Source organism: Chaetodon trifascialis, chromosome 21, assembly GCF_039877785.1.
Source record: "Chaetodon trifascialis isolate fChaTrf1 chromosome 21, fChaTrf1.hap1, whole genome shotgun sequence".
Lineage (NCBI taxonomy): Eukaryota > Metazoa > Chordata > Actinopteri > Chaetodontiformes > Chaetodontidae > Chaetodon > Chaetodon trifascialis.
In genome coordinates, this window is record NC_092076.1 from 757680 (window position 1) to 783406 (window position 25727).

Consider the following 25727-nt stretch of genomic DNA (forward strand, 5'->3'; position numbering starts at 1 on the left):
TGTGTTGCACACATTGTGCAGGATTAGCTGATTGTTTTCATCTCTGAAATATGATTTAAAGAGTGAACAACGAGGCTGAAGAGGCTGTTAAAAGGTACAGAGTTAAAGTTTTAATTCCAGGTGCCAGTGAATGAATGAATGAATGAATGAATGAAAGACTGAATGACTGACTGAATGAATGAATGAATGAATGAATGAATGAATGAATGAAAGACTGAATGACTGACTGAATGAATGAATGAATGAATGAATGAATGAATGAATGAATGAATGAATGACTCTCAGAGGTCACAGTTCAGTGAACTGGACTCCGGCAGCCGGAGCTGTTGGTATGTTTGCCGGCGCTGTAAAAGTTGAATTATGAGGCCGATAAAACGCAGCTCTTGTCTGAGACGCAGTCGGTTGAGATAAAGAGTGGACTGTGCTGGTCTGGACGACCTGGACGAGACAAACGGGCCCTGAATGTGAGGCCGGGCCCTGAATGTGAGGCCGGTCCCTGAATGTGAGGCCGGTCCCTGTTGGGTTAATGTGTCCACACGGAGCTGTAACACTGCAGTTATGATGTGACCTGAGACCAGCGGCAGCTTTCTGTCCTCTGAAGGCAATTAGTGAGAGGAAACGCTTCTTTATAAGATCACAGCCGGACTCTGAGCACCTTCACGTCTGCGGCGAGGACGCGTCCCGTCAGCTGAGCGGAGACACGACTGGTCCACTCACTTTCGTTCACACGGCCACAAATGACGGATTTGTCTGAAGGATCGCAGTCTGAGCCTGAACGAGAGGAGCTGTCGGCCGGAGGAAGCGCGAAGGATTCACGGCGTCGACCAGCAGGAACAGGAAGACGAATCCTGGCTTCCATCCAGACTGAACTCACATCAGTGGAATCAGATGTAGTCCCTAAATCATCACTTCTTCTTCTTCTTCTTCTTCTTCTTCTTCTTCTTCTTCTTCTTCTTCTTCTTCTTCTTCTTCTTCTTCTTCTTCTTCTCCCAGCCCTGAACTCTGTTACCTCCTCCCTCCCGCCTGCTGCTGAGAAGGATTTGTGGGTAATTTTCTGGCCCGCTGATGTGACAGTGTGTGACGGGCGCCGCTAAACTGTCGTATCTCTGTGGACAGGAAGTCGCGGCTCAGATAAGACTTCCTCTCTCTTTGTGAACCTTTCATCCTTCACTTCCATATCAGGGTCGCAGAGACGGACCCCTGGGGGACTCGTGTTCACGCTGCGATGGATTTGGAGGCCTTGAGGACTTTGAGGTTCCTGGAAAAGTCCACTGAGCGTCTGAGCAGCTTCCATGTTGGACAGCTCAGGCACAGCACGTTCTGGGTCGATCCTGATCCTGATCCTGATCAGACCAGCAGGCCTCCCTCTGCAGGCCGGAGCTCCTCGTCCTGTCTGTCAGAGTCCAGGCAGCCTGCAGAGGAAACTGCTCGTCCTTCTTCTTTGACCTCAGGTGAGACCTGGAGCGCAGAGGACAGGTGAGCTGAAGCCTTCTGGATCAGCTCTCTCTGAACCACCGCGGTCCTCCTGCCTGCTGACGCTGCACCGACCCCCCCGTCCGTCATCGTACCGTCAGTCAGACCCGGAGATGCTGGACCTCTTTGACTCAGTCCAGCCTGGGGGGGGCGCGCCCCCGTTTCCCAGCAGAGGCTGACTCGCCCCGGGCATGTTCTGCGTCCCCGGCCTCACAGTGTGGACGCTCTGATGTATTAATGACGTGTGGCATTAAGGCGGTTTTCGATGTGACCTGCTGAACCTGCAGAGACCCTGATCAGAGCCTCGTCCTCCATCGGTGGGTTAGAAGAAGCCTCTCAGGCTGAAACGGTCACCTTCACTTATCATCAAAGCGTGAGCAGCCATTAGCAGCAGATTCCAGCGTGCCGCCCGAAGACGGACGCCGTCTTTTCCCTCTTCTTTCCAGGACGGACGGACGGACGATCCACATGTTCTGAATCACGTTTCCTTTGATTCTGCAGAGCGCGGTGATACGGCCCAGCGCGGCGGATCACTGGACGGGCCGATGTTAGCCTCCAACGTTAGCTTAATCTTAATAGCGAATCAGACGGCCTCCCAGGATGAAGGAGCAGCAGCTCGCCGCCTCGTTCGTGACCCGCAGAGATAAAACTCAGAGCTGTTTGTTGTTTGTGTCGTTCAGCCCGCAAGTACGAGCTTTGATGGAGAGACAGACGGAGCAATTTGGACGGTCCATTTGGGTGAGAAGGCTTCAAGGTGGCAGAGACAGGTCACACACACACACACACACACACACACACACACACACACACACACACACACACACACACACACACACACACACACACACACACAGGCTCTTATCAGGCTCAGATTTCTCCGCAGCAGAATTTTCATTTCAAAGACGCCGCAGGAAAACTTTATCTTCACTTCCTCGAGACTCGCTGAGATGCAGATGTTTCAGCAGATGTTTTTCCTGCTCGCTGTGAGCCAAACATCCAGCCTCTTCGTCCCCTGAACGTCCTGCGCTCCATCCAGCAGATCCAGATTAAAATGTCAGACTCAAGTTTTCAGGATGGACTGACACAACTCTAATTGTGATGCTCAGAGTCTGTTTTCAGTGTTTAATCACTCGAGAGTGAAGAAGACTTTTCATTAGTCTTCATCTCCACAGACGGAGCAGCTCCTCTTCCTCAGAGTCCACCGTCTTTCTACAGGAGCCCAGAGCGGACAAACCAAACTCTGAGTCTGCAACACTTTCAGGTTTTTGTGGCCGGCGTTTGTCCTCCTGCAGGCTTCAAAATGTAATCTATTACACAGTACGAGTTACTTTCATTTGAAGGTAATATATTACTTCACTCTGACTGTCTTCTCATCACCTGATCAGTCCAAACCTAAAAGAGTGTTTTGGCCTCTGGTGAACACATGATTTGTGGTGCTGAGGTTTGATACAGGTGGACCTCAGGTGGAGGACCTCAGAGGTGGAGGTCAAACAGCACTCAGGACAGATGGTTTAAGCACAGCTCATGCAGCCGTTTCCGGCGCCGTCGCGAGCGGCAGCTTCGATTTTGTACTTTTAGAGTTTTCAGTGCTCTTTTTTTGTCACTGATTATATTTGTGAATTCTATCTAATTCATCCATCCATCCATCGTTGGATCTGGGAGACGTCTCTGCTGGTTGTGGTGGTCCTCCAGCGATCCTGTGGTCTGGACCGACGCTGCCGAATGCTTCGAGCGCTCCAGCGGGAAAACTCGCTGCCAGCCGCGGTGTGAGATTCCACTTGGTTCACACCTCCCACGCGGCGTCCTCCGACCGCTGCAGGCTCGGCCCGCCAGCCGCGCGAGAGCGGAGCGGCTCACAGGAAGTGGAACCAGAAACCTTTCTGTCCACGAGCCAATGAAACCTCAGCTCAGGCCTGCAGGCAGCGCTGAGAGGAACTAAGTACACTCAGTCAGGTGCTGAAGTACAGAGTTTGAGGTACTTATACTTTGAACTGTACTGATGAACACACTGATCGATCAGTAATATGTGATTCTGCAAGCGGCCGGATGCATAACGAGCACTTTGACTTTTGGTACTCTAATCGTATTCTGATGTTAATACTTTCGTACTTTGTTTGAATGCAGGACTTTTACTTGTGTCAGAGTATTTCTACACTTTTACTTGAAGTACTTCCTCCTGCTGAGCAGAGCTTTACTTTATGTGTTAATATAAAATCTATTTACTCTTCCTGTAAACTGAGCCTCAAACTTCTGTCCGAGACAAAACCAAAGTACCTGAGAGCTGTTCTGGATCCACATGGACTGTCTGCTGGTCCTGGTCCTGGTCCTGGTCCTGGTCCTGGTCCTGGTCTCTGGTACTTCACCCTCAGCAGTCAGAGCGGCTGAAATTTTGATTTCTGCCCGTTTAATGTGAAAAAAACAGTCTGATGGTCGACCAATCAGGAAGTGACCTGCTGAGGCTCTCCTGCTCGTTGAACTTTGTATGGATGGTGAGTCTCACACACACACACACACACACACGCACACGCACACGCACACGCACACGCACACGCACACGCACACACACACACACACACCTGCGGCCTGTACTCGTGCTCTTGCAGCTGTTTGTATCTTTGCTGTTCGTTGCTTATTGATCGAAGGTTATTGATTGTGGATCAGCGCTGCTGTCTGAGGTCATCGGTGCAGATGTGTGGTCACAGCTGGTCAGTTCAGCTCTTCATTGATCACCTGATGAGTAAAATCATGTGTTTGTTCGTTTTCAGCACATTGATCCATATTTGGTGTGAAGCTGCATGAAGTGGAAATACTCAGCGGAAGTAGCAGTGTGTCTAAAGTACTGTGCTTGTGTACTTGGTGAGTACACGGCAGCTGCTCCACAGTAAACTCACTGATGGAACAATAATGAGCTGACGATCCGACAGCGCCTCAGCTCACAGGTAACTCTGCAGAGCCGCTTCTGATTGGTCCGTCTGACAGCCGTGTCACATTACCTCTGACTGGCAGAGCTTGACTCACATACCCAGAATGCCTCAGATAGGACGAGGACGCGGTGATGAAAACTGATTCAGAGACACGAGGCTGGACAGAAAGTACTGCAGGACTGAAGGCGGACGCAATATTCACATCCTTTACTACAGCGGAAGTACTAATACCACACTGTACAAATACTCTGTTAAGTTAAAGTACTGCAGTGAAAATGTTACTTCAGTTAAAGTAGAATCAGGACCGATCGTCTCAGCTGTACTTCACGTCTGAGACAAAACATGAGATTTCATAAACCCTTCATGTGAATCTGTGAACGAACTGAAGCCGTTCCATTAATGTAGTAAAAGATTCAGTGCAAAGTAATGAGGAGAAAGTACTCGAGTACAAATACCTCCCATGTGTTTCATTACAGCAGTTGTGTAGATGTACTTCAGTTAGCAGGAGACGCCGCATCAATCACTTTCTCTTGGGTTAGAGTTTAGTTTTGTAGTATTGACAATGTTAACATGCTCTTTGGATCAGGTGATCAGGTGACCAGGTGACCAGGTGACCAGGTGACCAGGTGATCAGGTGACCAGGTGATCAGGTGCCAGGTGACCAGGTGATCAGGTGATCAGGTGACCAGGTGACCAGGTGATCAGGTGATCAGGTGATCAGGTGCCAGGTGACCAGGTGACTTCGTACCTGCAGCCGGCGTCTGACAGCGACATTAAAGACAAACTCGGGTTTAAGTGCACAACATCCACATGAGACAAAGTTTATTTCAGCCGTTAAAATACGTCCATTCATGTGAGTTCAGAGGTCGCAAAAGGTCAAAATGCATGAAAACACCAGAAACCATTTTACAAAAAACACCAATCGTCTTTTTTCTGCAAATAAATAAAGTCAGAAGTCAAACGGGGTCACGATGCGTTCAAGATCAAAGATCAAAATATACAGAAAGAAGCTCGTTTGAGTTCGGACAGAGACAGAATCCTGGAGGACGACGAGACCGCCAGGAGGATGAGGGACGTGAGGACGGACGCGAAGATGGACATGAGGACAGATGTGAAGACGGGCATGAAGACACACATGAAGATGGACATGAAGACACGTGAAGACACATGTGAAGATGGACATGAAGACACATGTGAAGACACATTTGAAGATGGACATGAGGACGAACATGAAGACACACGTGAAGACAGATATGAAGACACTCGTGAAGACAGACATGAAGACACTCGTGAGGAGTCTCTAAAAGCCTTCGTCTCGCGGCTCCACATTAAAGATGAACTTTTGTTTGTCAGTAAAGTTTTGACTGAACGTCAGATTTGAGATTCAAGACGGACAGACTGCAAACAAACGGACGGCGTCACCTCCACGAAGGCGGATCAGAACACGATCAGAGGCGATGATGTCCGACAGCGACCAGGATGAACGTGAAGGTCGACGGCCGTCACTGAGACGTGCTGATTCGTCACAAATCATTTGGTTCACTGAGTCGTTTCTCTCTCTGCATTTTAATCAAATCAAGAGAAAGAAATCGGCCAGGTGTGCCGTCCACCAGGTGAGCTGCCTGTTTCAATCTGGATCAGCGCTCGTTTGTCTGCAGCAGGAAATGAGCCTTGAGAAAGGTTAGCTTAGCTTAGCTTAGCATGAAGACTGGAAGCAGAGGGAAACAGCTAGCCTGCCTCCATCAGTCCCTATAAAACAGTAAACGGTCATGTTTACCTTTGCAGAGTAAAGATGTAGCATGTTAAGCTAGCTGCTTCCTCTGCTTTCAGTCTTTATGCTAAGCTAGGCTAATCCCTCCTGGCTTTAGCGTCACTCTTAAAGGACCAGTGTGCAGGATTTAGTGCCATCTAGTGGTGAGACTGCAGGCTGCAAACAGCTGAAACAGACTGAGTGTCCTGAAGTGACAGTGGACACCGAAGACACCAAAAACCTGGAAGTCTCTTTAGAGCCAGTGTTTGGTTTGTCCGCTCCGGGCTCCTGTAGAAACATGGCGGTGCGACACGGTGGACTGTGAGGACGAGGATCTCGATTCTTACACCAATGAAAACGTGAGCATGAAATCAGCAGGTCCTCAGAAGTCCTCCAGACTGAACCGTGAACTCTGACATCAACCTTTGACTCTCGTAAAACAAACAAAAAAACAAATGTCCAGCTGAAGCGTCAGAACGAGGCGGCTGCTGAAGCCGTGTGCTTCAGAGGACTTCCTGTGTCCTCCTGGCCGTAGGGCTGAGCCTCTGGAGAGTACTGCAGTATCTGTGCTACACATTCAGACAAAACCTGCACATGAATACTTCAAAGGCGTTCGCCGTCGACACTCAGAGGACAGAAAGGACCTTTTTACAGTCATTGACGATAGAAGCTGCCACAGTTAATGCCCAACTGCATCAATATATTCAATTAGCTTTTATTCCATAATTGCTGTGCAAACATTAAAAACGCACTTTTAAAATACGAGAGAAGAAGAAGAAGAACCCGGCGGGTCGGAGCTTCACGACGTTTCTCTTAAAGAAAACAGCAACAGAAGAGAAAACACCACCAGACAAACCGGATGAAAAGTCAACACGACAGCGCAACAGCAACACCGCCGGAGTCCGAGGGCCACAGGGCCACGGGGCCGCCCCGGACCCCCCGACCCCCAACCCCCGACCTCGTCATGCTGACCAGGGGGAGGCACAAACTGGACACCAAGCTTCGGTCCAGAAAAAAACCACAGCTACAAACAAACAAACAAACAAACAAACAAACAAACTACTTCATGCCAACAAAACGCAGCTCGGACTGTTCATCAACATCTCAGAGCAAAGAGCTTCAATCAAGAGCAGAAAAATACTTCCTGTTTCAGGTTTGTAGTGGTGTGAGCGAGGGGCCGAGGCGGCCCCCAGCGTGACACTCGCACTTTTCTTCTTCTTCAAACTGACCACAGGTTGACTGGACCACCCTGAGAGCCGGGCGGCTCAAAGGAACGTCGGCTGAGGACGGGAGTCGATCGTCACAGGAGACCACAGACGGACTGAACTGTACATTCACTTCAAGTAGAGGAGACTCCACGCTCTGAGGACGGGCCGCGAACACAACAAAAAAACACCTGCAGGAAACTTTCCGGCAGCCGTTTCAGAGATCGAGAGCTCTGACAGACGTTCGGGTTCGGGACGAGACGCAAACATCAAAGCGCCCGGTCGTGGTTGAGGGACGGTCGAGGTGTGCAAAGTTCCTGTCGGAGAAGCAGCGCTCGCTTGTTGTTGCATTGATTGTTTAGTGTAACAGTCGAGGCCATGGGCTCTGAGGCGAGGCGGAGTTGAACCAGCAACTTCAGTGTCTTTACAATCTGCCCAGTCTGAGGACGGCCGGCCAGGCGTCACTGTGGAGACAGACAGACAGAGACAGAGGACAGAGACGTGAGACCCCGCAGCTGACGTCCAGGTTTGACCCTTGACCTTTGACCCCAGTCTGAGCTCCAATCATCATCAGAACATGAAGTGTTCAAACACGTTTTTCCACTTTTCTTTGACCACAAACTGAAAAACACTCTTCAAGTCTGCTGACGCTGACTGCTGAGCAGTGTCTCACTGTCTCACTGTGTCTGACTGTGTCTCACTGCGTCTCTCTGTGTCTCACTGCGTCTCACTGTGTCTCACTGTGTCTGACTGCGTCTCACTGCGTCTCTCTGTGTCTCACTGTGTCTGTCTGTGTCTCACTGCGTCTCTCTGTGTCTCACTGTGTCTGTCTGTGTCTCACTGTCTCACTGTGTCTGACTGTGTCTCACTGCGTCTCACTGTGTCTCACTGTGTCTGTCTGTGTCTCACTGCGTCTCTCTGTGTCTCACTGCATCTCACTGTGTCTGTCTGTGTCTCACTGTCTCACTGTGTCTGACTGCGTCTCACTGCGTCTCTCTGTGTCTCACTGCGTCTCTCTGTGTCTCACTGCATCTCACTGTGTCTGTCTGTGTCTCACTGTCTCACTGTGTCTGACTGCGTCTCACTGCGTCTCACTGTGTCTGTCTGTGTCTCACTGTCTCACTGTGTCTGACTGCGTCTCACTGCGTCTCACTGTGTCTGTCTGTGTCTCACTGCGTCTCACTGTGTCTCACTGTGTCTCACTGTGTCTGTCTGTGTCTCACTGCATCTCTCTGTGTCTCACTGCATCTCACTATGTCTGTCTGTGTCTCACTGTCTCACTGTGTCTGACTGCGTCTCACTGTGTCTCACTGCGTCTCACTGTGTCTGTCTGTGTCTCACTGCGTCTCTCTGTGTCTCACTGCGTCTCTCTGTGTCTCTCTGTCTCACTGTGTCTGTCTGTGTCTTACTGTGTCTCACTGCGTCTCACTGTCTGTCTGTGTGTCAGTGTGTCTCACCGCGTGTCAGTGTGTCTCACTGTGTCTTACTGTGTCTCACTGCGTCTTACTGTGTCTGTCTGTGTCTCACTGCATCTCACTGTGTCTCTGTCTCACTGCGTCTCACTGCGTCTCACTGCGTCTCAGTGTCTCACTGCGTCTCACTGTGTCTCAGTGTCTCACTGCTTCTCACTGCGTCTCAGTGTGTCTCACTGCGTCTCTCAGTGTCTCACTGCGTGTCACTGCTTCTCACTGTGTCTCTCTGTGTCTCTGTGTCTCGTTGTTTGTAAGACGTCTCCGGTGCAGACTGACCTGCCGCCTCCTCAGCTGCTCTCCTACAGCGTGCTGCTGAGTATCTCTGACACCTGGGCATTTGTTTGGTCGTCTGAGTCTACGTCCTGGGTGGAGGCTCCCTCTGGCTCCTCCTCCTCCCCTCCAGACTCCGCCTGTGCCACGACCACCGACACGCCTGCGGCCTTCACCTGCTCCGCCGCCCCTCCCCCCCGCTCCTCCTCCCAGCCCCTCCTCTCGTGGCCCGGCGACAGCTCCTTGCAGGGCTCCACAAAGATCCGGCGGACGTGGGGCCTCGGCTCCCGGTGGCGGCCCTTCCGGCTCTCCAGGACGCAGGAGGCGTGGCTCACGTAGGTGGTGCCCTGGAGGGAGGGCAGGTCCCCCGGCAGAGGCAGGTCTGGGTCGAGCTGCTTGGTGTAGACCCCCTCAGATAAAGATCCGGTGTGACTCTCCCCACTGTGACCCCTGAGCCAGCGCTGGGCCCCGCTGAAGTACTGGCCCCGGTGGCTCCTGGACAGAAGTTTGCGCTTGGCGGGGGGGTTGGCGAGGGCCCTCAGGGGTGCGACGCTCTCCTGGTGGCTGTTGGACAGGGAGAGGCCCTCCAGAGTCTTGGTGGTGTCGGACAGTGCCGGGGACAGGGGGAGGGACAGAGGCAAGTCTTTGGAAAATCTGGGGGACAGGGGGACAGACGGAGAGGTGGGGAGGGTCCTGGAGAGGGAGGGAGAGTGAGGCAGACCGGAGGGAGAGAGAGGGAAGTCTTTGGATAGAGAGGGGGAGTGGGGGAGGAGGGGTGAGGAGAGAGGAGCGTCTTTAGATGAGGGATCCTTCAGCACCGGGGACAGGGGGAGGTCTTTGGGCGGGCAGACGCTGTACCTGAGAGACGAGATGAAACCAAGACAGGACTCGTTAGACCCCAGGAGACACCAAATGGACACAGCGAGGACATTTAAGAGCTGAGGTCAGACACGCTGTTTTCATTGCTGATAACCTGTAACTTCATTAAGGTGAATCTGAGACAACACAAAGACGAAGACAAAGAGTCTGAGAGGAGTTCAGCTGCGAACGAGCCGACGTACAGACCTGAGCTCGTGGATCTGCAGCACGTCGGGGGCGCTGCCGCCCAGCGAGTGCACGGCCTGCTGGGACAGATCCTGGGGTGGAGAGTACAGCAGGTCCAGCTCACGGGGGCTCAGGGCGTCGCTGGAGTCGTAGTCGCTGTCCGTCGGCAGGAAGACCTCTGAGGACCCGTCCTCATCTGAGCCGAGCAGAGAGTCTGACGGCAGAGAGATTCAGGGTCAGTTTAATGTTTGTTTAAGGTGTTTTTAGGAAAACCTTTGAATCTAGACTGAAGCTCCACTGACCGCTGATGGCTTTCCTTCTGCGGAGTTCAGGTGAGGGGGAAGGTGTGGGCAGGTAGTCCATGGTCGAGGACGTGGAGTCGGTCTTCTGCTGGCCGGAGTCGCTCTCCGGTGCGTTGGCGTCCACCAGGCAGGTGATCGGTACACCGCCGCGAGGCTGCTTGTAGCGAGCGTACTGCAGGGCGTCGGTGATCCAGCGGAGATCACGACGCATCTCGTCCAGCTGCTGCAGGACAAACGAAGACGAGCCGACATTTACGTTACGTGTTAGCTTGATTCTGGCTAATGTAGCGGCTAATCAGAGGCGAGAGGCACGAAACGGATGAGACATAAAAGGTGTTGTTGTTGTTGTTGTTGTTGTTGTTGTTGTTGTTGTTAGTGAGGACTCAGCAGCAGTTTCCTCTGAACAATTTTAATGTCTGAAGTTTGTCAACTTCTGTCCTCTGTTATATTTTACATTTTCAGTCAAAGGTTTCAGGAGTGAAGTGTGTGCGTGTGTGTGTGCGTTCGTGTGTGTGTGTGTGTGTGTGTGTGTGTGTGTGCGTTCGTGTGTGTGTGTGTGTGTGTGTGTGTGTGTGTGTGTGTGTGCGTTTGCCTTTGAAGAGAATGAAGCGTGACAAAATGTTAAGCAGCAATTAGCCGACTGTCTGACAGAAAGCAGGAGCCACACACACACACACACACACACACACACACACACACACACACACACACACACACACACACACACACACACAGCGGGAGGCTAACAGCAGTGATGACTCGGCTGGAAAGAATTCGGGGGCTGCGATGGCAGAGCGAGTCTGTCGGGGAAAAACATGGAGGACATTCCTGCTCGTCCCACAGAGGGACGCTGAAGTCTCCGTCTGTTTACCAACATCTCACTCCAGCGTCCTCACGTTGACGTCATCCATTCTGTCCACACGTCAACTCTAAACTTTAGTTTGGTGGTTGTGTGTGATGGACACACACACACACACACACACACACACACACACACACACACACACACACACACACACACACACACACACACACACTGTATATAATCAGTCTATTAATTGATTAGTGGATTGAAGGAAAATGAAGTGATCGATTAATGATTTCAGTCCTTTTTTGCTGCTTCCTTCAGGTTCTGCAGTCCCTGAAGAGTCTGTCTTTTGGACGGACAGTTGGAGACGTGAAGACGTCACTTCAGCTTCTGGAAACTGTGACGAACATTTTCCACATTTTCTTTGACGTTTTATCGACGAGATGATCGACTCATTGTGAAAATAAGCAGCAGACTGGTGGATAAAGGACGCGATGGTTAGCGTTAAGGCTAGCCTTAGCGTGCAGGTGTGAGGACGCAGCTGCTCAGACAGGTGCAAAACAGGTAACCTCACTAATCGAAGACACGTGTCCTTAAAGGTGGAGGCGCTGCAGGGGAACTGATGACGAGGAGACGAACGAGGAAGAGGAGCTGAGATGGTGTTCACGGTGGAGAACCCGCTGAAGCCAGAACTCGTCCTCCCTCAGACTGAAGCGTGTCCACCAGGACGAGCCTGTGAGGACGCTCAGAGGACAGTCCAGCATGGACGTTGACGCTGAGCCGTCGCCGCCACAATGATAGAAGGGATTTTCAAGAGCGGAGACGCATCTGCTGTGAGACACGGAGACAGAGACGGACTGCAGATACAGCAGCTCTCTGCTCAGCGTCAGTCCCCTCAGGACAAACTGGACTGACTGGACTGTCTTCAAGGAGGCGTTCACAGACGAACCTCTCAACGACGGAACAGAGCGTTCACCAGAAACCTGACCTACACCAATCAGCGTTCAGTCCGCTCTGATGACACGTCTGCCATGTTTCCAGACGACACCACCGAAGAAGAAAAGCCTCCAGACGATCCTGCAGCCGTCTGAGACTTTCCTCCATCAACATGTGGCGAGTCTCAACAAACCGTCCAATTAGACGCATCACGTCATCTTCACGCTAACCCACTTTCACTGCAGACACACACACACACACACACACACGCACACACACGCACACACACGCACACACACGCACACACACACACACACACACACACACACACACACACACACACACACACACACAGGCGCTGTCAGGACCTCCCAGCTTAGCCTACTCTCTGTGTGTGTGTTCTATCTTTGTGAGGACCGTTCTGGATTTGAGTTTGGACCCTGAAAGTGATTTTTTAAATTCCAATAATGAAACATTTTTGGGACACACGTGTTTTTGTGAGGAGACCCTTTAAGTTTGACCCTGTGAAGGAAAACGAAGATGTTTTTGTAGAATAAAATCATTTTTTAAAGCTCAGAGCGTTTGTTTGGTCCTCAGAGGTCCACATGTTGGCGCTGACAGACGAGGCCCTCCACATCAACATTTTACTGTCTTCCATCACACACACACACACACACACACACACACACACACACACACACACACACACACACACACACACACACACACACACACACACACACACACACACACACACACACACACGCTCTGATTGGTATTATTTTTTCCCCTGACATTCCCTCTGAGCAATTTGTGGTCGGGGGGCCACTTTTTTCCGAGCTCTAAAATCGCAGACAGAGAGCTAGACAGATGTTACACACACACACACACACACATGCACACGCACACACACACACGCACACGCCCCTCTGGCAGCGCTGTGATTGGAGAGCACCCTTGTGGCTTTGTGGTCGGCTCCATTAGCGGCGGCGGTGGGCTCCTCACAGACAAATCTGCAGACCGGTTTGCTTTCATACTTCTGGCCTGGTGGCGGCGGAGCGGCGAGCGGCGAGCGGCCGCTTCACGACTTCTCTGACACTACAAAAACAAGCTGTTTAACAGCTGATACTCCCAGCAGTTACACTTTACTGCATCAATAAACATCTCAAATTGGATTAACGACTCGTTTGTTTGCGCAGCGCCTCGTTTTTTCTGCTCTTTTTCGGGGAAAAGAAAGCGGATATGAAATAAAATGATATTAAAAATGAGATTAATGAAAAGGTCGTCTTTGAGGGGCCGGCGGCCCTCGTCTGATGACTGTCTGCTCTCATTTACGAGGTCCAGGCTGAAAACTGATCCCAGCTCAGCTTCAAACTTTGTCCAAGCGTCCCTCAGCTGGAGACTCTTCAGTCCTCCACGTCTCACCACGTGGACCAACAGACCAACAGATCAGAGAACTGGTCCTGCTGTCACTCACTTCTCACTGGATCGGATCTGATCTGATGTGATCTGATGTGATCTGACCTGATCTGATCTGATCTGATCTGATCTGATCTGACTGCATTTTTGTGCGACCAAACCAATGACATCATTAGTTTATATTTCATTTGTCTGACTGGTTCGGGTTTGGTGGATCTGGACCTTGGCTGAAACCCGGACTCTGGATCAGACCGGTACCTGAGATGAGGTGCTGCTGGGGGTTTCTCACCTGGATGTAGTCCAGGATGAGCTGGTGCCTCTGCTTCGCTGTGGCCACCTCGCTGTCAGTGATGGCTTCTCGCAGGGCCTGCTGGGTAATGAGGGCGTCCAGGTCCAGGACGGAGGACAGACGGCAGTACAGGCTGATGAACTTCTCTTTGTAGGTGCAGAAGTGCACTGAACACAGAAAGAGACGGTCGGACGACCGCTGTTAAAACAGGTCACAGCAGAGTCTTTTACACCAGCAACGTAAAGGGAGTCTCATCTGCACGTCTCTGGAGGACAGAACATCTCGTCCACTGTGATCACTGTGTGTCTTTGGACAACAACTTTGGACATGAGGGGACACAAAGTCTGAATGATAACCAGTGAAAAGAGGCTTCGGCCTCCTGCTCTGAGAGTCGTGTCCTACAGTTTGTGCATGTGTGTGTGCGTGCGTGTGCGTGTGTGTGTGTGCATGTTGTTACCCAGCTCAAACATCTGCAGCGGGAGGTGGAGGAACCCTGACAGGGGCGTGTAGGGGTTGGACTGTCCGGGGGCGGAGCAAACGTTGTCGGCCGCCGGCAGCAGCAGCAGGAAGGAGACGCCGTGGCCGAGCTCGACCACCTCCTGACTGTAGAGACGGAAGTGACGAGCCTGCGACACGGTCGATGAAGAACACTTACAGAACATCCTCAGACTCTCAGATAATCACTGAAGATGAAGATTTGAACGGAGCCCGTCCGACCTGCTCGTCACGTCTGACGTGCCGCGCCTCACCTGGTGCAGAGGTAGGTTCAGGTGTTTCAGCAGAGACTTGATCCCTGTCTGCAACTCGTAGTACAGCAAAGGGGCGTGGCTTTCGGGCCTGAGCCCCGCCTCCTCGCTCTCCTTCTCTCTGGCCGCCGCCAACGTCTGGATCCAGTCCCACTCCTCCCTGAACGCAACACACACACATGGACACAGGACACACAGCCAGCGTGAGGACAGACTGCAGATCAGTTCAAAGAGCTGCAGCATCCGGTTCTGTGTTAAAGACGGTCCATCAGCAGGAAGGGCACCTCCCTGTCCCCGTCTGTCCCCGTCTGTCCCCATCTGTCCGCTGTCTGTCCCCATCTGTCCCCTGTCTGTCCCCATCTGTCCCCCGTCGGTCCTCATCTGTCCGCTGTCTGTCCCCATCTGTCCGCTGTCTGTCCCCATCTGTCCCCTGTCTGTCCCCATCTGTCCCCCGTCGGTCCTCATCTGTCCGCTGTCTGTCCCCATCTGTCCCCTGTCTGTCCCCATCTGTCCCCGTCTGTCCGCTGTCTGTCCCCACCTGTCCCCTGTCTGTCCCCATCTGCCCCCGTCTGTCCCCATCTGTCCCCCGACGGTCCTCGTCTGTCCCCCGTCTGTCCCCCGTCTGTCCCCATCTGTCCCCGTCTGTCCCCTGTCTGTCCCCATCTGTCCCGTGTCTGTCCCCATCTGCCCCCGTCTGTCCGCTGTCTGTCCCCTGTCTGTCCCCATCTGTCCCCCGTCGGTCCTCGTCTGTCCCCATCTGTCCCCTGTCTGTCCCCATCTGCCCCCGTCTGTCCGCTGTCTGTCCCCGTCTGTCCCGTGTCTGTCCCCATCTGTCCCCTGTCTGTCCCCCGTCGGTCCTCGTCTGTCCCCATCTGTCCGCTGTCTGTCCCCTGTCTGTCCCCATCTGTCCGCTGTCTGTCCTCGTCTGTCTCCTGTCTGTCCCCATCTGTCCCCTGTCTGTCTTTGTCTGGTCCCTGTCTGTCCCCTGTCTGGTCCCTGTCTGTCCCTGTCTGACCCCGTCTGTCCCCGTCTGTCCCCCGTCTGTCCCCGTCTGTCCCCCGTCTGACCCCGTCTGTCCCCGTCTGTCCCCCGTCTGTCCCCCGTCTGTCCCCGTCTGCTAATCCTCAGCCTCTCAGTTTGATCGTTGTTCTTCTGCCTGCTGGTCTCTGGTTCTTGAAGACCAGACGTGGATCCACAGGTGGGATCTCTGACTCACCTGCTCTGTTCGGCCTCTCTGCCTCTGAACAGTGTGAGTTACAAAGCTTCTGTGTGCTCAGCTCACCTGAGTAATCACCTCCGCCACCTCCGACCAAAACAAACAAACAAACAGCTCAACAAGCGGCTCGATTACACAACGACGACCCTCAGACTCAGATGCTGAGTCAGCGCCGCAGGTTTCCACATCTGATGGAGAAACTACGCCACTGCCAGGCTGCAGCTCCGCGGATTCAAGATCCGACCAATGACGCTGCAGAACACACACACACGCACGCACGCACACGCACACAGTTTCTCACTTCACACTTTCCAATCTCTGCGAGGTGGGAATGCGTTCAGCTTCCAGAAATTCCTCCGACGGAGGCCAAAGAGCAGAAATACTTCTACCTGCCCAGAGCTCACAGCCAATCAGATTGGATCGAACACAAAAGACACAAATCCAGAAAAGCATGCACGCACACACACGCACGCGCACACACACACACACACACACACACACACAGGACAGTGACTGTGTAATGTAACACTGGCAGATTAGCGTCCTCTTGGACTGAACTCTGCAGGTTTCGGTCACACTGGAGGTTTTCTGTTGGGCTGAAGCAGAAACATTCAGATGTACAGGTGAGGACACCTGTTCATGTCATCCATCCAGCTGTTTGTGCACATGCTGCTTTGGACAGACGCAGACTGTTTGCATGATGAAAACCGCAGCAGGTGAGTTTCATCACGTTCATCCACTGAAGGAATAAACGTTATGAACTCTGACGCCGACGCTGCTGCTGCTGTCTTCTATTGGCTGTTTGCGACCACCTGACCTGATTCATGAGCGAGCGTTTCCACAGCTGCAGCATGTGATGACTTCTCGTTTCCATCTTGAATCAGACACCAAAGATTCATCTCAGTTATTATTTCACCTCATCTCCATCACAGTTTGACGTCTGCCGTCAGCGTCTTCTCTGAAAACGACGCCATGAGAGCAAACAAAGACGTGAACGTCTCTACGGGGCTCCACGAGACATCAGCGAGATCAGAGCAGCTGTCAGGGACGAGTGTGTCCTCCTCCAGTCAGGAACTCTGGCTTCATCTCACCGGGTTCATTCAACCCGTTCAGCCTCGAGCTGTTTGCGCTTTATTCACGTTATTCAGCAGCGACATGATTCATTCTGAATGTCCTCTGTGTCTCTGGACTGACGTGACCTTTGAGACAAACTGTGTGTGTGTGTGTGTGTGTGTGTGTGTGTGTGTGTGTGTGTGTGTGTGTGCGTGTGCGCGCGCTGTACCTGGAGACGTTGGCGTTGTCTCGTATGCGGGTGTGACAGAGCATGTTGGGCGTCCGCTGTGACACCAGGACTTTGATCTGGTCCACAGAGCTGCTGAGCTTCAGGTAGCCCAGGTAGAGTCCGGGGGCCAAGCGGTGCGTGCTGCGCCGCTGGTACGCCAGAATGTCCTGGAGGACGGACGCAGAGAGACAGACTTTCATCAGCAGGACGTTGAAGAGGACGCTCAGCTGAAGCGTCGTCAAAGGTCAGCGGACACATTTCACTACAGAGGCTTAGAGGAAACGTGGACCTGCGTCCTTCCTCACCTGGATGGTGATGATGAGGATGTCGAGGGCGTACGGCTCCTCGGGCGTGGACAGGGACTTCCTCTGGCTCTGCAGCTTGGTCACCTGCATCCACTTCCCGCTGAACAGCGAGTGCTGGCTCTCCGTGTCGCGGATGGTCACCAGCAGCACGTTGCCGTGGCGGTCCTTGATGGGCTCGTAGTGGACCCGGCCCAGGTTGTGAGTTCCCAGGAGGCTCTGGGGGAAGAGGCGGGTACGTCAACGCTTCGCAGTGACAGAACGAACCCACAGCGGTGACAGATATTAAACTGTGTTTGTCTGCAGATTAAAGCTGCATGCATGGACCTTTGGCCACCTGGGGGCAGCAGAGCGAGCAGACATGTTCAGACTCATGAGGACATTCACTGTGAGAGACGCTCTTCACTCATTGGTCTGTTGTTAATATGAAAATGAAGCTTTAAATAACTGAAGCCGAGCGCCTGTAAGCGTCCCACAGCTCATCGAAGCGAGTCAGACGCTCAGCGCTCGCAGTCCTGACCTGCATCTGGCCGGCGGCGGTGAGCATCTTGTGCCTGGCCTGCAGGGTGGAGGACGACGACATAGACACCGACATGCTCTGTCTCAGCCACCGGACGTCCTCCCACATACAGGACAGCTGCAGAGACGCAGAGACAGACAGTTAACTGCACAAAGTCATTAAACTGCAGCGCCTCATAAAACAAACTGCTCTTATTTGCGAGGCGTTCGGGGCGGCGGGCCGACGCCTGGAGGAGCGAGCGGATCACCGGTTAAAAACACGCCGAGCAGCATTTAACACCTGATGAGGCTGAGACCTGCTGACAGCTGACGGCTGAAGACGCAGACACGCTGCTGTACCTTGGTGAACCAGAGGAAGTCCTGCATGAGGGAGCTGCTGTAGGAGTCGTCCACCTCCACGATGGGGATCTGGTCCTCGGCCGTCACCAGTAAACTGTCCTTATGGTAGAAGACAGCTGCCAGGTAGACGCCCCTGCAGACACACACACGTCTGTCCAATGACTTCAGACACATTTCCCAGAAGGCACTCTGTCTCAAACAGGATGTGTCGTCTGTCGACTTTATTTAAAATGCACAAACTGTCTGGACGTAAAATCCATTAAACGAAGTTTAAAGACAAATTCAAACGTTCAGTGATTCTGCTGCTATTCCATTTCTCTTATTGTCCTCAAATCTCGCGTTCAGACTCAAACGACAACACGTTGGTCCGTCCCTCAGTCCTGTCTGACTTCCTGTCTGCGGCTCAGCTCATTGGCTCCTGCTGTTTAAAAGCTTCGTTACTTCCTCAAACAGCTGCTCGCTCTGCTTTCTATCGGACGAACTGGAGGAATCAGAGCTTCTGTTGGGACTGTTTTCAGCGGCGGATGAATCCACACGTGGTGCTGCGGTGAGTGCTGGTTTGAGTCTGAACCTGAGATTTATCGATGAAGAAGAGGATCATCTTCATCGGAGCGTCGGCACAAACCTTTTCAGCGTTTTCACAAACTTGTTGGAGGAGTTGAAGAGGTGCTTCAGACTTCTGGAGACGGACTGCTTCCTGCTCGGGTTCTGGAGCTTTGACGAGTCTGCACACAAACACGTTTCAGGATCAGTCAAAGACATTTCAGACCGCGTGGACGGACAAAGATGGCGGCGCAGCGACAAACAGCAGTGTGTGTTTACGAGGTCAGCCGGGTCGAGTCACTCGTCCATGTCTGACTGAACGTTATCTTATCTGGTTCATTCGTTCGGCCGTCTATCTCTGTTCCCTCCATCCATCCGTCCATTCGTCCTCCGTCTCCCCCCGCCGCCCCGCCAGGACAGCGATGCCAATCTCCAGACCGCAGCGCCCCTTTTTACTTCGGCTAATTAAGCGTCACATAATTACTGGCTGTAAACAGACGGCAGACGTGGAGCCGGCCAACGCTCACAAACATGGTGGCGAGCTTCTGTTCCGCCTGGCGGCTCGACCGCAGACCACCAGCAGAAACACGTCATCGATCGCCACCAACAACCCACCGCACAGACGACAGGACGGAGGAGGAGGAGGAGGAGGAGGAGGAGGAGGAGGAGGAGGAACGGCTCTGTGAGGAGAGCTACATGCTAACATACGAATGCTAACATGATGACGGTGTCAACATGCTGATGATGAATAATGTTCACCATGTTCAGCATCTAAGTTTAGCCTGTTAGCATGCTAACACTAATAATTAGCAGCTGAGCCAAAGCGTCGTATTGATCAGAAACCAACCTGTCGGACACATTCACGACATTTTATAAGCTGTTTTTTACAGTTTACTGAAGAATTTGTTCCATTTAAAAAGCTTGAAGAGGTCACTGCGCGCCGTCTGTTTCAGCTAACAGTCTGGACGTTAGGTGACTCGTTTCATTGATTAGGATCCTGTTCAGTCCAATCGAAGCAGAGGACATTCAGGGACCAATCACACATTAACAGATGAAAACTGACGACATCCAAAGCGGAAGACAAACGCACTCATGAATCAACACAACAAACAACCAAACGTCACACTGCGTCTGATACTAACAGGTTATCTCTGGCTCGGACACATTTGAAGACACGCTGTCAGCAGTCAAACCGTCCTCACGTCAGGCAGTTATTGAACATCAGATTCATATCAGAGATGATTTCCATACGTTTTCAGTTCTCGTCTGCTGTTTCAGGGGCTGTGATGGAGGCGGGGCCTGCCGCTCTGGGTTTGAGTCTCACATGAAAGTGATAATTACAGCCTGTCGGACGCTGCAGTCAGCAGGCCTTCTGTCCAGGCCGCTGCTGCAGCGCTCAGGCCGTCAGATTAAACCTTCTGCGTCCACTCGAGCTCACAATAATAACGTTTCTGTGTTTCCTCACAGCTCGACCCGCCGCCAGGAGGACGACCTCCGCATCGCCTCCGAAACACGACGCGGCGAGACGGCAGCGAGAGGCTGCAACACGCGTCAACAGAGAGCCATTCAGCAGCACACACACATGCACGCAGACACACGCGCACACACGCGCACACACACGCGCACACACGCGCACACACAGGGCTGGTTTCAGCTGCAGGCTGCGTGTGTGCTCGGAGGCTAACGGGCTCTGGCGGGCGGATAACGGGCGCCGAGCGGGTCATGTCGCTCTGAATGAAGACAGAATGACTTCACACACTGGCGAGGCGACGGCCTGCTCACATGTTTTCAGTGATGTTGCTCCACTTCTGAAAATGAGACACAGAAAGGAAGTGCCGGCTGCCTCGACCTGCACGCCAGCTTCACAAATAAAACTCTTTCCTGTTCTGACACCTTCAGGGTTAACTTAAGTTAAATTAAGACTCTCTGAAGGTGAGGTGGCCTCTGTCGTCATGGTTACAATAATAACCATGTAGTTAAGGTTAGCCAATGAAGGTCACGGTTCAAAGGAACCAATGTGGGAAACAGGAAGCGTCACCTGACTTCCTCCTTTGCTCTCGACGGACAGGAGTCGTCGTTCATTGGCCACCGGAGGGCGCTGTCACCTGACCACTGAGCGACGAATGACTGAGCCCTCAGGTTCAGATAGTTTGTGTGTCTGAGGTGAATTAAAAACTTCACCGTGAGAATATTTAATGATTCTAATAATACGATTCTGCGAGGAATCGAAGAAACCACGAGGAAACAACTGATGACCAAGACAGACGTCTGTGGACGGAGAGCGAGAGGATCCTTCCAAACAGGACAACACACACACACACACACACACACACACACACACACACACACACACACACACACACACACACACACACACACACACACACACACATTAAGACACGCAGGCTGCTAAACGAGCTGCTCCATAGTGGGACCTTTGTTCTCACTCTGATTAATTTCACACATTTATTTTTGGCTCTCTCTGCAGAGTCACACAAACACACACACACACACACACACACACACACACACACACACACAGAGTGGGTATATATTACATGTACACACACAGCTGGATAACGACTAATTGAGTGTAAACATGAATTCAAACACACACGAAGGACTTTTGGGACATTTCTTCTGTCTGTCCAAAAGTGTGTAGTGCTCTGCACACACACACACACACACACACACACACACACACCTGTCCCTGTAATAAGACTTATTATTGTCACATCATCTTGTTGCTCGTGTTGACCCTCAAACTGCTCCCTGATCAGTTTAAGTTGCAGTGATGACAGTGAGCTTTGTCTGGTCTCTGCTGCCCGTCAGGACGGATTCTGCAGACGCTTTCAGAGAAAGGTCAGTAAAACTGTGACGCTTTAGAAAACTCAGCCAAAAGAGAAAAAACAAAACTCTGACGCCTCATCCGACTCCACCAAGTCCATCTCCTCTTTACATCTACACCAAGTCAGCTAAATATGAGTCCAGACACACACACACACACACACACACACACACACACACACACACACACACACACACACACACACACACACACACACACACACACACACACACTCCTCGTGTGACATATTAAAACATTAACTGGACATAATCCAGAAAGGCCGAACTTATTAAAGCTTATTTATGTACACGGGTCCCCTGGCACCGCTGTGTGTGTGAGAGTGTGTGTGTGTGTGTGTGTGTGTGTGTGTGTGTGTGTGTGTGTGTGTGTGTGTGTGTGTGTGTGTGTGTGTGAGAGTGTGTGTGTGTGTGTGTGTGTGTGTGTGTGTGTGTGTGTGAAGAGGCATTCATGGACCCTGGCAGAGCGGTGAATAAAAACATTTTCAACACGCTTCATTAATCATTGCTGAAGATATTTCCTGATGTAAATCACAGTCTGAATATTATTATTGTTATTGTTATTGTTATTGTTATCATTATTATTATTAGCCTGACTCTGTCTCGTGAACAGCTGAGTGACTCCTCGTGTCATCGCTCAGGACAGTTTAGCATGGCAGACAGAATGCTAACATTAGCATGAAGCATGTTTGCATTCTAGCGGTTAGCATGTTGATGCTATCTGGACGTTCAGCTCAGTTCAGCCCGACAGTTTGAGAGGAGAGGTCATGAAGTGAAGCTGGAATCGATTCTACACTCCACTCTCTGCAGCAAACACCTGGTGTCACACCTGTACTGAAGCACAGCGCAGCAGTGACGAGCTGCTGACCAGTAGAAATATACCTGTCAGAGTAACCGTCAGTGCCCTGCCTGTTCAATCACAGTCTATCTGTGGGATGAAAGGAACGAGGGGAACGTGGAAACTTCTCTCTGGTGACCTCTGCTGGCTGCAGCCGTCACCTCGCTGCACATGTCAAAGTGCACTCAGGTGTAAGGAGCTGATTGGTCCATTACTGTTGTCACTCCACATGCTGCCACTGAGTGGCACCATTACAGAAGACAGAGTGTGTTTCTATGCAGACGACACACAGCTGAACAACAGGATGCTGCAGCTACAGACTCCATCACTGACCGTCTGTTCATCAATGAATCAAAGGATGAGAAACAATTTCTTCAAGTTAATGAACAATAAGGTGACTAAAACTTCACGTTTCACCTGAGAAACAAAGCATTTAGAAACAAACATGCTGAAAAACTGATCCTTGTGTTAAACTGTGACACTCGATTCAATGACCTCCAGAAGAAGGACACTGACAGACGTGAGCTCATTCAAAAGCTTTTTATCCGCCTTCATGTGATTCGTCTGTTCTGAAGCACTTTGAGTGCGTCTCCTGTTTGAAAGCTGCTACACAGACAAAGTGTTTTTATTATTTCAGTGCTAACAGCTGACAGAGCAGCTTGTCCAGCAAAGAGACACTGAGTTAGAAACCAGGCGTCTCTGCCAGGCTCGTGTCCTCTGTGGACACTTCCTGCACGACTCCTCATCATGTGACTCACCTCCGCAGCAGTAGTGTGTGTGAGTTGCTCGGACCTGCTGCAGCAGACGCTCCATGGCCTCGATGTGGCCCCGCCTCCTGGGCTCTCGACCGTCGCTCTCCCTCCAATCTGGACAAACAAGCAGAGGACAGACACTGAGAGCTCGTCCTCAGTGAGACCATGACGTTACGTCCAAAACCTGAAGACGGGGTTCAGCCAGAGGAGAAGACAAAGCTTCAAACGTGGGTGTTTCAGCGTGCGTGAGGCCTGAGAAGACGAGAAGAACGTCTGTCCTCTCACTCGTCCTCTGATTGGTCACTGCAGGTCACATGTTCACACGGTCGCTGCAAATCAGAACTACGATCTACGACTTAACTCGTCTCTCTGCGGTCAGCTGACTCCATGAACGGTCTTAGAGAAACCTGGTTTGTCAGTCAGGTGTTCAGGTAGCGGGAGCTCTGATTGGCACACACACACACACACACACACACACACACACACACACACACACACACACACACACACACACACACACACACACACACACACACACACACACACACACACACACACTGTGTTCCTCTGGCGCCACCATCAGGTTCAGGTTTCACAGGGCGGACTGATGGATGTCATGGAGGTGCAGCTCTGTTCACTCTGTTCTCTGTCTGCCTCTTTGAATCACACGCCCACACACACACACACACACACACACACACACACACACACACACACACACACACACACACACACACACACACTCTCTCTCTCTCTGTCCTCTGCTTCTGACATATGCACGCACACACACACTCACACACTCAGGCACACAGCAGACGAACACGCAGCTCAAGGCTTCAGTTGTTGAATCGTGAAGTCGTGACGGCGAGATGAAGCCGTGTTCTAACCCGAGGACCTCAGAACAGAGCGAGAACATGGGGATGATTCACAGGCTGGCTGTTTACTATCTGTGCTTCATCATTACTCACATGTTTCACTGCGTAAGCGCAGCAAAAACACAGTTTAAAATACGGTCCTTAAAGAAGTACTCAGCTAGTATCGGCACAGTGTACTGCAGTAACAGTAACAGTACTCATCAGACGCCATGACGGGCTCTGACATCTTAATCTCACGCCTCTGGACGAACATTACTGATGCATCAACACGCACTGAAACACTCATTTCATACAGCGTCAGGGGTTGATTCACTGTACAACAGTGAGACGTCTGACACAGGATCATCGGAGGCATTCAGGTAAATGTAGTCAAGCATAAAGTCGAGCTTTTCCCTCTGAGGTGTACTGCAGTAGAGAAGTGTGTCAGAGCGAACTCACTGGACGGAGCAGCAGACGGAGGCAGCGAGGAGGCGGGAGGACCCCAGCCCTTCATGTTATAGGCCGACACTCGGACGTAGTAGAGGCGACCCTGCAATGTAAAAACCCTCCTGTTAACATAAAGACACTCTTTAAGACATAGAACAAAGAATAATCCATGTGGCCAAAAGTATGTGGACAGCCCCCATCGGCTGTCGAGACCAGAGGCTGTTGGAGCTGCACGTTAACGCCCGTCAGTTCAGCTCCAGCTGTCCACATACTTTTGGCCACATGGTGGGCTCTCGCTCTTGTGTTTCTATAGTGTCGATACAGAACTGAAGCCTCTTCAGACATCAACATTATCGGCTTCCTCCACGTATTCAAGCAGCTGACTCACTGTTTGAGCCTCTTTGTAGTTGTTTTGTGTCTTGTGGATGTCTTTTGATCTTTGTGTTTGTTTTGTATTATCGTGGTCATTCTACTTATTTTTGGTGTTGTTTTTGGCTTACAGTTGGTTTGTCATTGTTTTGCATCTCTGTGGGTGTTTAGCATCTCTTTGTTGTTGTTTAGCATCTTTGTGGTTGTTTACTGTGTCTGTTGTTGTTGTTTAGCATCTTTGTGGTTGTTTACTGTGTCTGTTGTTGTTGTTTAGCATCTTTGTGGTTGTTTAGTGTCTTTTTGTTGTTGTTTTGCATCTCTTTGTGTTAGTTTGGCGTCTCTTTGTTGTTATTTAGTGTCTCTTTGTTGTTGTTTAGTGTCTCTTTGTGGTTGTTTAACGTGTCTTTGTTGTTGTTTTGCATCTCTTTGTTGTTGTTTAGTGTCTCTTCGTGGTAGTTTTGCATCTCTTTGTTGTTGTTCAGCGTCTCTTTGTGTTAGTTTGGCGTCTCTTTGTTGTTATTTAGTGTCTCTTTGTTGTTGTTTAGTGTCTCTTTGTGGTTGTTTAATGTGTCTTTGTTGTTGTTTTGCATCTCTTTGTGGTTGTTTAGCGTCTCTTCGTGGTAGTTTTGCGTCTCTTTGTTGTTGTTTAGCGTCTCTTCGTGGTAGTTTTGCGTCTCTTTGTTGTTGTTTAGCGTCTCTTCGTGGTAGTTTTGCGTCTCTTTGTTGTTGTTTAGCGTCTCTTTGTGGTAGTTTTGCGTCTCTT

The 25727-nt window shown here is 51.3% G+C and overlaps 1 protein-coding gene across 3 annotated transcripts in view; it reads right to left on the minus strand.

The window, feature by feature from the left end:
* Window positions 1-5187: 5187 nt before the first annotated feature.
* The window catches only part of ankfn1a (ankyrin repeat and fibronectin type III domain containing 1a), a 67176-nt gene continuing 46636 nt past the window's right edge, over window positions 5188-25727 (minus strand). For all 3 annotated transcript variants that reach the window (XM_070991245.1, XM_070991244.1, XM_070991246.1), the window contains 14 exons: window positions 24608-24698; window positions 23301-23408; window positions 18922-19021; window positions 18297-18429; window positions 17959-18075; window positions 17442-17657; window positions 17137-17303; window positions 14642-14798; window positions 14350-14518; window positions 13893-14059; window positions 10441-10663; window positions 10160-10352; window positions 9101-9952; window positions 5188-7816 (listed from right to left, as the gene is read on the minus strand). In XM_070991245.1, the coding sequence (XP_070847346.1) occupies window positions 9124-9952; window positions 10160-10352; window positions 10441-10663; window positions 13893-14059; window positions 14350-14518; window positions 14642-14798; window positions 17137-17303; window positions 17442-17657; window positions 17959-18075; window positions 18297-18429; window positions 18922-19021; window positions 23301-23408; window positions 24608-24698 (2670 nt within the window). In that variant the 3' untranslated portion in view covers window positions 5188-7816; window positions 9101-9123. The remainder of the gene's footprint in view (window positions 7817-9100; window positions 9953-10159; window positions 10353-10440; window positions 10664-13892; window positions 14060-14349; window positions 14519-14641; window positions 14799-17136; window positions 17304-17441; window positions 17658-17958; window positions 18076-18296; window positions 18430-18921; window positions 19022-23300; window positions 23409-24607; window positions 24699-25727) is intronic.